The sequence below is a fragment of the Panthera leo genome, chromosome B1, assembly GCF_018350215.1.
Source record: "Panthera leo isolate Ple1 chromosome B1, P.leo_Ple1_pat1.1, whole genome shotgun sequence".
Taxonomy (NCBI): Eukaryota; Metazoa; Chordata; class Mammalia; order Carnivora; family Felidae; genus Panthera; species Panthera leo.
The window spans coordinates 49,176,067-49,188,244 of record NC_056682.1 but is presented as its reverse complement, the minus strand read 5'-3'; the positions used below and the strand labels follow the sequence as shown (position 1 = coordinate 49,188,244).

The 12,178-nt window shown below is 50.8% G+C and overlaps 1 protein-coding gene across 2 annotated transcripts in view; it reads left to right on the top strand.

Moving 5' to 3' along the window:
* Positions 1-12,178, top strand: part of SCARA5 (scavenger receptor class A member 5) — a 126,230-nt gene that overhangs the window by 108,642 nt on the left and 5,410 nt on the right. The window contains exon 8 of one of the 2 annotated variants that reach the window (XM_042934940.1): positions 5,287-5,481. In XM_042934940.1, the coding sequence (XP_042790874.1) occupies positions 5,287-5,481 (195 nt within the window). Of the gene's footprint in view, positions 1-5,283; positions 5,482-12,178 lie in introns of both variants that reach the window. The other variant, XM_042934939.1, reaches the window with a different exon arrangement.

The following is a 12,178-nucleotide window of genomic DNA, read 5'->3' as shown; positions in this document are numbered from 1 at the left end:
TTTATTATGGGAAAGAAAAGGATGCAAAAATCAGCCTTACTGCCAAGTTCTATAAGGACTTGAACAGTATGTGCCATGTCATTTGGATGAGTCCAGGGGAGGTCAGGTAGATTTCAGAATCATTTTCATTCTTTTGGGGCATGCAACATCCCATGGGCAGGTGACTGTGTTCTGCCTCCATTATGAGGAAAAACCCTAAATCTGGAGGATCTGGGAACAAGTTACAAGGAACAGGTTCCAATGCTCAATGAGCCAACCTAGGGTCTGGGAGGTGGGGTGGTCCTGAGGGCCACAACTTTGCTTGGTTTATGAGGACCATGGGGCACAGACTGGAGAGACATCCTTAAAATTGATGTTATGAGTCCCCTAATTATGGTTACCATATGTGTGCAATTTTTTGAGGTTGTCCTGTTTCCAGATATTCTTTTGTCACTTCCATATACATTGAAGTCTTCTGGGAATTCCAATATTTCAGCATCCAGATGACATTTTCCAGATTTCTTCTAGTACCCACCATAATTATATGACCACATCCCTATTTTCTCATTTGGAATGTTATAGTCATTCACCAATAGCCTAGTCCTGGGGTCCAGAGCCCAGGACCATCCCACCAAAAGAAGCCATTAGAGAATGAGTTAGTAGACGGGGCTATGATGTAATAAAGAGGGGGTTAGAACTGTGGGATACCCTGAAGGCAGATTCTCCTGACTCATACCGAAGTCCTAGGCTCGAAGAGCTATGTCCCATACAGAGGACCTGCCCATCTGGATCTGTATCATCTGAGTTCATTCATTCATGCCTTCATTTTACACAGCTTGGGCATCTTGGTGTACAGACACTGTATAGGCCATGTGATCTGTCCCTGGAACGCTCACAGTGTCCTAAGAAGATAGATAGGCAATTATTAGATGAAGTGCTAAATACATCCATAGAAGAGGACCTGGCCAGGTGTGGGGCATGAAGGGAGGTTTTTTTGGGAGATGGGACATGTAAGCTGAGATTTAAGGGACAAGAAAAGCATAGGCTGGAGTACAGAGAGGGTTTTTTGAGATGGGGGAGTCCATGTACTCCCCTGGCTCATTCAGGTCTCTCCTCAAGGCCTTCCTTGTTCCCTCCCATCCAAGGTGGTACCTCCCTTCACTCTCTATTCTTTTCCTTGTCTCTCTCTCCAAGATGGCACCTTCTGTCACTCTCCACTCCCTTGTCTCTCTCTCTTTAAGATAGCACCTTCCCTCATTCTTCATTCCCTTCCTGGTCTCTCTCCAAGATGGCACTTCCCCTCACTCTCCATTCCTTTCCTTGTTTCCCTGTCCAAGATGGCACCTTCCATTCCCTTCCTTGTTTTCCTGTCCAAGATGGCACCTCTCCCACTCTCCATTCTCTTCCTTGTGCCCTGTCCAAGATGGCACCTTTCCCTCACTCTTCATTCACTTCTTGTCTCCTCGCCCAAAATGGCAACCCCCCTCAATGTCCATTTCCTTCCTTGTCTCCCTATTCATGATGGCACCTCCCTTCACTCTCCATTTTCTTCCTTGTCTTTCTGTCCAAGCTGATGTCTTCCCTCACTCTTCATTCCCTTCCTTGTTTCCTCATCCAAGATGGCACCTCCTCTCATTCTCTATTCTCTTTCTGTTCCTGTCTCTGCACTCATCACTACTTGGCCATAGTTATATTGCACTACTTTGGCCATAGTTACATTTTTGTTTCCTAGATTCATTGCTAGTCTCTCCACTAAAATACCAGTCCCTGAGGGCAGAGACTTTGTTCATGGATGTATCCATAGCTCCTAGAACAGGACCAGGCCTTTAGCAAATGGTCAGTCACTTATTTTGTTAAACAAAGACATGAATGCAGTGAGTTCAGGCTGGCCAGAGCAGAGAGGATATGGGGGAATCTGTGAACATCAGCCCTGGCTTCCTGTGTCTCACCCAGCCTCTTCCTATTATTTTGACCTGACACCCTGAACTCTGCCTGGCCTGCTCTGGGACCCACAACATTCTCCTGTCACTTCTCCCTCTACTTATGACCCCACACTGAGACTTCTGTTGGAAGCTAGCCTGGCGTGGCCCACTGCCACCATGACAGGGTGCTGACAGCGGTGAGACAGGTCTGTGAGAAATCAGGGCTGACATCTCAGCCTCAGCCAATCCACCCAGGGCAAGCCCTCAGCCAGGGGCCAGGGCTCATTTGCTGCTGCTGGCTCTAGGTTAGCTTGTCATTACCGCTCCCTGGGGAGTTTCTCTGTCTCAGACCCAGTCTCTGCCTTCCAGCTTCTATGGTTTCCTTCTCCAGGATTCCTGTGTTCTCTTGCTCATCCTTATCTCTTTTTGACAGCCTGGTATGAGCTTGTGTTTTCAGCAAAGCCATATGGGGAGAATGGTCAGCGATGAAGGATGTGTAGAAAATGGCATTAAGCATTTCAAGAAGCCTTTCAGAGTCAACCATCTGTGATATTTCAGCGCCTTGGGAATGGTGTGGTTTCCTGGTGACTTCTTTAGTTCCCCCATGCAGAATATCCTGGGGTTTCCCCAGCCCAGGCAGCACATAACAGACACATGGCCAATTCTAACTCCTCTCCTTTCTCATGTGGTACAAATGTGGGATTTATCAACTTTTCCCTCTCCTCCAGGGGGCCCATGAGGGTCACAGTCATTGGAAGGGGGATCCCCCAGCCCAGCTGGCCAAAAAAAGAAAAAAATAGCCCAAGGATGCAGTACTTACTGGGCACAGAACTTGATTTGGTTTGGTCTTTTCTCTGGCAGTTCACATCAGGATCTTTCTGCATCATTTCACTCACTTGTCACCGTGTCACAGTACAGTGACTTTACCCTACATGCCCCAGGTGGTTTCCAGCTGCAAAAAAAGAGACACCTGTTACCTCTTCCCTGGCCTTGGTATCACTGAACACTGGAGCTGGAAAAAACCTTACAGCTCATCTACTCGTATCACTCCCAAATGTCAGTCGACATACATGTATTACCTTGGAATCATGTGGGACACTTGTAAAAAAAAAAAATACAGACCTCTGACTCCCACTGCCAAGATTCTGATCCAGTGGGTCCGAGGGGGGCCCAGGAATCTGCATTTCACAGGCATTCTGAATGATTTTGATGTGTGGCCAGATTTAAGACCCAGTGACCACTCCAATGTCTTATCAAATAAGGAAGTTCTGGTCTCCAAGGGGTGAAGATCATCACCCCGCCTCCCAGAGTGGGGAGCAGGCAGGATGGTGAAAAGGACCTTGGAACACATCAGAAGGAATGCCCGGGTGGCTCAGTAGGTTAAGCGTCTGACTTCAGCTAAGGTCATGATCTCGCAGTTCGTGAGTTCAGGCCCTGAGCTGGGCTCCGCACTCACAGCATTAGAGCCTGCTTGGGATTCTGTCTTTCTCCCTCTCTCTCTACCCTCCCCCATTCCCACACTTTCTCTCTCTCACAGGATAAATGAGTGAACTTAAAAAAAAAAAAAAAAAAAGGGAAGAAGAAGACACATCAGGAGACCCAAGCCCCCACTCCAGCTCTGACACTTAACAGCCTGTATGGCCTGACACTGTGACTTCCCAGCCAAACCCTGGTTTTGAGATGAGTCTAAGGCTTGTTTCAGCTGTTCCAGTGCTCTTTGAGTCCCCAAAATATCCCCTTGGAGAAATAAGGCAGTGCTTTTAATGCAAAGGGATGAATCTTCATTCATTCATCCGTGGAGCACATTTACTGTTCATTTCCTAGAGCCAGGCTCTGTGCTAAATAGCTTGTAGATGAATGTGATAGAGTTTCAGCCAGCAGAGAAGAAGGGGTGACCCAGGATTTCCTGAGTGTCTGCAGTGTACGAGGCATCATGCTCGGAGCCTTATACACATGACTTCCTTTAGGCTGCACAATAGCCCTCTGTGTTGTCCCCATGTCACAGTTGAGGAAATACCCTCAGAGAGGCTCTGAGTCTTTCTTAAGGTCATTCAGGTAGACCAAAGAGCCTTCTATGTGCCAGGCACTGTTCTAAGCTCTTCATGTCTTGCCATATCTCACTGATCCCCTGACACACAATTTCACATCACTGAAGTCTGGAAGCATCTAGCCATTGACATCATTTGCCACTGTAACTGGCAGAACTCTTTCCTTCTTAGTAGCATATATAGTTGTGATGTGCCATATAAAAAGTGGCATCTTTCGATGAACTACTGTCTCCCGCTTACACATAGTGAGCGGCAGAGACAAAATCCACACCCAAGTCTGCTGGCTTCACACTCTCATGCTCACAGCCCAGTGGGGAAGTGGCCTTGAACGGTGGAACTCAGGGCTGAGACACTTCCCAGGCTGCTCAGAGAGTCTGGATGTCCCTTGGTTTTCTTTGTTCCCCCTTCCCCCTCCTCCATGGTAGGCATGACTGCTGGTCACCGGGTCCCAAGAGGTAGAGAGAAATCCAGCAATCATATTCCTTGGGGATCTACCCAAATGAGTTAAAAACTTATGTCCATACAAAACCCTGCCCAGGAGTGTTTATTGCACCTTGATTCATAATTGCCAAACTTTGGAAGCACGTGTCCTTCAGTTGGTGAATGGATAAATAAACTGTGGCACATCCAGACAATGGAATATTATTCACTGCTCTCAAGAAATGAGCTATCAGGCCACAAAAAGACATGGGAGAACCTTAAATGCATATCACTAGGTAAAAGAAGCCAGTGTGCAAAGGCTGTGTACTATGTGATACCAACTGTATGACATTCTGGGAAAGACAAAGCTATAGCGACAGTAAAAAGATCAGTGGTCACCAGTGATCAGAGGCTGGGAAGTGAGACGGCGGGGCGCAGAGGATGTCTAGGGCAATAAAACTACTCTGTACGATACTATAATGGTGGATACACGTCAGTATACATTTGCCCGAACCCGCAGAATGTACACCAAGAATGAACCCGAAGGTAAACCGTGGACTCTGTGTGATTGTGATGTGTCGGTGTGGGTTCATCTTTATAACAGGTGTGCCACTCTGGTGCAGGATGTCCACACTGGGGGAGGCTGGGCTTGTGTAGGGGCAGAGGGTGTATGGGAAATGTTTATACCTTCGTCTCCATTTTTCTGGAACTTAAAACTGCTCTGAGAAAATGAAGTCTGTTAAGAGAAAAAAAAAGAAAGGTGGAGAGAAGCAGGCTGATTAAGGGCAGGATGAGACACCAGGGTTTCTGCTGGTCATGGTCTTGTGTGGGGGGCGGGGAGGGCAGGGTAGAGGAAAGTCAGGGCGGGGCAGGGGGGTGTCCAGAGTACAGTGGTGACTGCTGGCTGCCCCCAGCAGGTAGCGTGGAGGCGGTGATGATCCGGCTGGTGAACGGCTCCGGCCCACACGAGGGCCGGGTGGAGGTGTACCACGAGCGGCGCTGGGGCACCGTGTGTGACGACGGCTGGGACAAGAAAGACGGGGACGTGGTGTGCCGCATGCTGGGCTTCCGTGGTGTGGAGGAGGTGTACCGGACGGCTCGATTTGGGCAAGGTAAGCGCTCTGGGGGGGCAGGGACACGGGGACCAGCTGGGTCTCCTCCCCAGAGCACGAGTCCCCTGCACAGCGGTCCCACCGGGTGTCGCCTGGCCTCTGCCCCCATGCTCCCTGCGGTGGGAGGTTCGCTGGCCCCCAGGCAAGGAGCTGTGCCCTCACACAGTTCTGATTATTAGAACACTCTTCTTTTCCTTGAATTGACTTCCTTTTATTTCCCGTGTCCTGTCAGATTCCCCTGCGGACCCTCGTTCTCAGCCCTGCGTCTCAGGCGCGGATCTAAACCCACTCCCACTTAACTCTACTACATGTTTTTGTAAGTTTATTTATTTATTTTGAGAGAGAGAGAGAGAGAGAGAGAGAGAGTGCACACACACGCGAGCGAGCAGGAGAAGAGAGAGAGAGAGAGAGACAGAGTCCCAACCAGGCCTCCATGCTGTCAGCACAGAGCCCCAGGTGGGGCTCGAACTCACAAACCTGGAGAACATGACCTGAGCTGAAATCAAGAGTCGGATGCTTAACCCACTGAGCTGCCCAGGCGTCCCTATTACATTTTTGTTATGGAGCCCAGCGAGTGCTGAACACTTAATGCACCCATTGTGTGCCTGGCTCGGCTCTAAACACGTTACAAATACTCCCTCAGTGAATCCTTACAACACCTAGGAAGTGGATACAGAGATCATCCCTGTGTTCCAAATGTGGAAACAGAGGCACAGAGAGGTTGACTAACGTGCACAAGGTCGCACAGCTAGCAAATGGAAGAGCCTGGTTTCCCTCAGACCCCAGCAGGAGGCTTAGGAGGCCAGGCTCCCACCCACTCTGCTGGCTGTCCCTGCCCCTCTCCGAGTCCTTTCTTCTTCAGATGAATATCTCCGGTTACTTCATCTCGTCTTTATGTGACAGGATTTCGCAAAGTCTTCACCATTTTGCTGCTTTCCTTTCGACATGCTCAAGCATACCTCCCTTCCTGTGGATGGTACAAGAGACTTGGAGGGAGGGGTGCAGACGTTTTCTGGGCAGATAGCGGATTTGAACCGTCCACCGCTCTCCTGCTTCGAGGAGGACAGCTCTGCCCCAGCTCCAGTCCCCGTCCATGGCACTGCGTCTGTCCCCCAGGCTAGCTCTCTGTATTAGTCTGCTCAGCCGCTGTAACAAAGAGCACAGACCTGTGGAGCTTAAACAACAGACATTTATTTTCTCACAGTTCCGGAGGCTGGAAAGCCCACAATCAAGGTGTCCATGGATTTGGTTTCTCCTGAGGCCTCTCTCTTCAGCGTGTAGATGGTCGTCTTCTCCCTGTGTCTTTACATGGTCTTCCCTCTGGATGGTGCCTGTGTCTCCTCTTTTATAAGGACGCAGTCATATTGGATAGCACCCCAATGACCTCATTTCACCTTAGTCACCTCTTTAAGGGGCCTGTCTCCAAACACAGTCACATTCTCAAGTCCTGGGGTTAGGACTTCAACTTGGTAATTTCAGGAGACACAGTTCAGCACATAACACTCTCTAGACCTTGGCATGCTTGCTGTGACCACCACCTACTACACACAACCTGGGACCGCTTATTTTTTTTTTTTAATGTATATCCATTTTTGAGCGAGAGAGACAGAGTGCGAGCAGGGGAGGGGCAGAGAGAGGGAGACACGGAATCCGAAGCGGGCTCCAGGCTCCGAGCTGTCAGCACAGACCCCGATGTGGGGCTTGAATTCACGACCTGCGAGATCAGGACCTGAGCCGAAGTCGGATGCTTAACTGACTGGGCCACCCAGGCGCCCCGATCTGGGACCATGAATAACACACCTGCCGACATGTGCTATAAACGTTTATCCATAGCGCCGCACACACTTTCACACTCAAATATAAACATTCACATTCACACATGCTTTTTCCTCCATCAGACCTTGAACTTGAAGAAACCTGTGTTGAACCATAACTAAAACAATAGTCCCACGTGCACAAACCCAGTACTCCCCGCGCCCTCAGGAGAGAGTACTGACCCGTGGCTGTGTGAGCTTGTTGCTTCTCCAAGACGCTGGGTTTTGGCGTCCCCATGTGTAACTTAAAAGGGCTTGAGGGCTCTGATGTGCCTTCCAGCTTTGAGCCCCCTGGGATTGGAAATGCTCCTGTTCACCTGTCAAGAGGACCCAAGTTCTGACAGGTGTGGGGAGGGGTTTGGACTGATCCTCTCATCCTTGGTTTCCAGGCCCCCCTTGTGGCCTGTGGAGGAACAGCTGATCCCTGTGGAAGCTCCTTGTATCATGGAGCGGAGCCAGGCCTGTGTGCTGTCTTGCCTGACGCCATGGCTGCCCGACCCACCGGGCTCGATGGCTAAAGGGACTCATGGGATGGCATGAGAGGAGGGGCCAACACATCCTCTCCAGATAGGGAAACGGAGCCAGGTCACGTCCAGACCGGCCGGGACACCTCCACTCATCTGAATCACCATTCATCTCGTCCCCACCAGGGGCTGTTGTAACTTTTGTGCAGAATCTCAGTCCTTAGACCTCAGTCGCTGTTACAGACTGAAGATTTGTGCCTCCCCCAATTTCCTGTATTAAAATCCTAACCCCCAGTGTGATGGGATTAGGAGGTGGGGTCTCTGGGAGGTGATTAGGTCATGACAGTGGAGCCCTCATTATAGGACTAATGCTCTTACAAAAGGGACCCCAAAGAGTTCTGTCTTCCTCTTTCCCTGAGGAAGCACAGAGAAGTCAGTAGTCTCCAACCCAAAAGAGAGCCCTCATCAGAGGCCGACCATGCTGGCAGCCTGACCTTGGACTTCCAGCCTCCAGGGCTGAGAGAAATAAGTGTCTGTTGTTTACAAGCCACCCAGTCAATGACACTTTGTTAGAGCAGTCTGGGCCGCCTAAGATGATCCCATTGACGGAAAGTGACGGGGTGAAATCTGTTGTGACAGCTGGCAGAGAGCAGCTGACCAGCCCCACCCGTCCTGGCCTCTCTACCAAAAGGCCGGAGCGCGTGGGGAGTTCAGAGAGTCCAGCTCCTCGGAGGGCAGCCCACCGGAGAGAGCACTTTCCTCCCACTTAAAGCTTTGGGCCGGATTTCAGCCTGTTTTCTTCAAGGAAACCTTGAACTGGTTTACATGAGGAGCTGGAACTGTAGGAACGGTCCCTGCTATTTCAATCTTGACTCCAGTGAGGACTCCTGCCTAGTAAGTGGAGGTAAAACCTTGTGGGGAGGAGCTTACATGAGGAGCTGGAACTGTAGGAACGGTCCCTGCTATTTCAATCTTGACTCCAGTGAGGACTCCTGCCTAGTAAGTGGAGGTAAAACCTTGTGGGGAAAAGAAAACCCAGAAACTCTTGGGACGCCTGAGTGGCTCGGTTGGTTAAGTGGCTACCTTCTGCATAGGTCATGATCTCACGGTTTGTGGGTTCAAGCCCCACATCAGGCTCTCTGCTGTCCACGTGGAGCCTGCTTCAGAGCCTCTGTCCCCCCTTTCTCTCTGCCCCTCCCCCCATTCTCTCTCTCTCTCTCTCTCTCTGCCTCAGTCTCTCCCTCTGTCTCTCTCTCTCTCTCTCTCTCTCAAAAATAAATAAACAAAAATTTATTTAAAAACAACAACAACAGTGTCTAGGGGGTACCTGGGTTGCTCAGTCAGCTAAGTGTCTGACTTCAAGCTCAGGTCATGATCTCGTAGTTTCTGAGTTCAAGCCCCACATCGGGCTCTGTGCTGACAGCTCAGAGCCTGGAGCCTGCTTTGGATTCTGTGTCTCCCTCTCTCTCTCTGCCCCTTCCCCACTCCTGCTCTGTCTCTCTCTGTCTCTCAAAAACAAAATAAAAAACGTTAAAAAAAAATAAAATAAACGGAAACTCTTTTAGAAAAACCAAAAGAAATCATTTGAATGTCATGGGCGGAGTTAGTCCCAAACTGAGACTCCGTGGCCTCTTTGATTCCCCCTTGACTTTTGTATCATGTGACACATGGGGAAGCTCTGAAATCGCCACTGTAAACCAGTCAGTGGAAAGCCAGACTCACTTTTCTGCACGTATCACACTTGCACTGTGATTTCCCCATCGCGGTCCAGTAACTTACGTCATGTGATATTCGAGACCTCGACAGATCAGCGGGCCGGGTGTTATTAATGGGTTCACGGAGGGTAAGAGAAGGGCTGGCCCAGCCGAGGCTCATCTGAGCCCTTGCTCCTAAACCAGGCTGCACCGCCAGCTTTCCTCAGGCATCGGTGGGCACTGGGCTCAGTGGTGGGTGCAGGGTTGAATGAACCTAGTCTTCAGCCTCAACAGGTTCAGTGTAGAGGAAAGACAGGCGTGTTTATCGACTCTGAACAGCATGGTGGGGGCTCTCAGGTTATGGTGGCCATGGGCGCAGCAGGCAAGGGATGCCGTCTCTCCTGGCAGCGGTGGGGCCGTACATCAGATCCACCCTCTGACCACAGCCTCCTTCCCCACCAGGGCCCAATGCCTCGTCCCGATCTGCCCATCCCCAGCCTCAGTCTCCCAAGCCCCGGCCCCTCCCTCCATGGCTTGGCTTCTCTCTGTGCCCTCTGGACGTGCTTCCTGCCTGCCAGCCAGGACCACGCGCCTATCCCCGTCCCGCTCTCCCCCACTCCTCATCCCACATCTGGCTGGTCCCTGGGTCCCACAGTGTCTACTCTCTGCCATCCCTTGAATCTGTCCCTTCATTCCCCCTGCTCTTGCCTTAGATGCCCAGGCAGGGCAGGGCAGAGCAGTGGTCAGGAGCTCAGGCTGTGGGTCAAACCTGAGTTAGAGTCCCAGATCTGCCACTTGGAGCCAGTGACCTGGAGTAGCTTCTGTGGCCCCCCTCTAGCTTCAGCCCTTCTGCTATCGAAGGCTAATGGCAAACGCTAAATGAGATCACGCGTCTGGCGGTAAGCATGGCACGGGCCCTGTGGTGCACATTCCTCTGATATACGTTGGGCGGAGGTGGGGTGCCAGTCAAGGTGGGCGTATGGGGGCTGGGACCCTCCGTGAGCCACTTCCTCGCTGCTGCCTCACCTCCAGCTCCAGCCTGCCTCCTGCCGCCTTCCTCCTTGCAGCTGCCAGGGTTCTATCTGAAATGAGACCCTTCCTCCTCTGCCTCCCACCTCCCTCTCAGCCTTCAGCCACACGCAACCACTTGTGTTTTCCGAGCTCCCGTGGCTCTTTCGTGTCTCCGTATCTTCTCAGGCTCCGTCTGGGATGTCTTCCCTTCCTTCTTCATCTAGCTACCTCGTATTCAGCTTTTCAAGTCAGCTCCCTTATCACCTCCTGAGGGGAGCTTTGCTGGCAACTTCCTTTCCCGCCCCACCCGTGCCCTGGGATGTCAGTGCCCCTACTCGGAGCTCCCCGGGTGTCACGTCTCTATCATGACACCTCTCACACCCTCCTGAGCTCTGATACATGTGTGAACACCTTTGTGCACGAGGCTTTACCTTCACAGCTCCAAAACCCAGGACTCTGCCTGGGACATACTAGGGTAAATGGATAAAGGCTGGAGGGAAGGAAAGGAGGGAGGGAAGAAGGAAGGAAGGAACTTCTGTGCCTGCCTAATCTGACTCCTCCCCCCGTAGAACACAAGGCACTGCCAATCCCTCCCTGGCAGTTCTCTTGGGGGGTCTGGCACCATAAAATTTTCCCTGGACAGGGCCCAAAAATCAAATTATCAGTTTCTCTGGCAAAAGGCGAGGAAAGAGCCGGATGGGAGAGACTTAAAGGTGTTTTTTGATTTTAAATTGGTCCAAGAGCTGTTGGAGAAGGAGCAAATGCAGACAGAGCAGATGGAGGGTGATGGCTGGAAGGAGGTCTAGGAAGGGGTGGAAGGAGCAGAGGGTAGCCCCGCTGGGAAGGAGCCTCACATCTGCAGAGAAAATCTTTGTGTAAGACACATAGAGGGAGTAAGGATGGGTACAGATGCAGACAGATTTGTGGGTGGGGGTGCGAGGGATGGAACTGGGGGTGTTCGCTTCTAATCATATCATCATTACCAGTGTTTGCCCCTTTTCTCTAAGATAAAGTCCAAATACTGGGAGGTGGCTTTGTGCACAGATCCACAAACATGAAAGGGCTAGGTAGGAAATATTTTAGACTTTATGGGCCAAAGGTTTCTCTCCCTGCTCAACTCTGCACTTGTAGCATGAAAGCAACCACAGACAAAACATAATCAAACAGTGGGGCTGTGTTCCAACAAAATTTTGTTTACGAAAGCAGACGGTGGGTTGAACTGGTCCACGGTGTGCCACCCCCGACCGAGTGTTCGTGCTGGGTACTGTGTACCCAGGAGGAGCAAATACTGGCCCACCGGCACGTCAGAGGCCTGGGTCGTGGCCTCCTGCCCTTGGTCATCATGGGACAAGTCACTTCATCCTTCTGGGGGCTCAGTTTTCCCATCTCTTAAATACCCGTTTGATACTTGTCCTGGCTACCTCTGTGTGCAGCTCCGATGGGTGGATTCAGCGTAACTTATGTCTTCTATTAATGTTACTCCAAATAAACAGGTAGAAGCTCAAATGTTAGCTCCTTGAGGCAGAGATTTGTGTTGCTGTTTCCTCCTTTTTTGTTTGTTGATGTAGTCCAGACACCCAGAATAGTGCTGAGCATGGAAAAGGTCCTCAAATACATGTTGAATGAATGAATGAATGAATGAGGAGGATAGATTAAAATCTCCACTTACTCATCCCAACAACATCACCTTCAAACAGCGCCTAGTGTCTGGGTG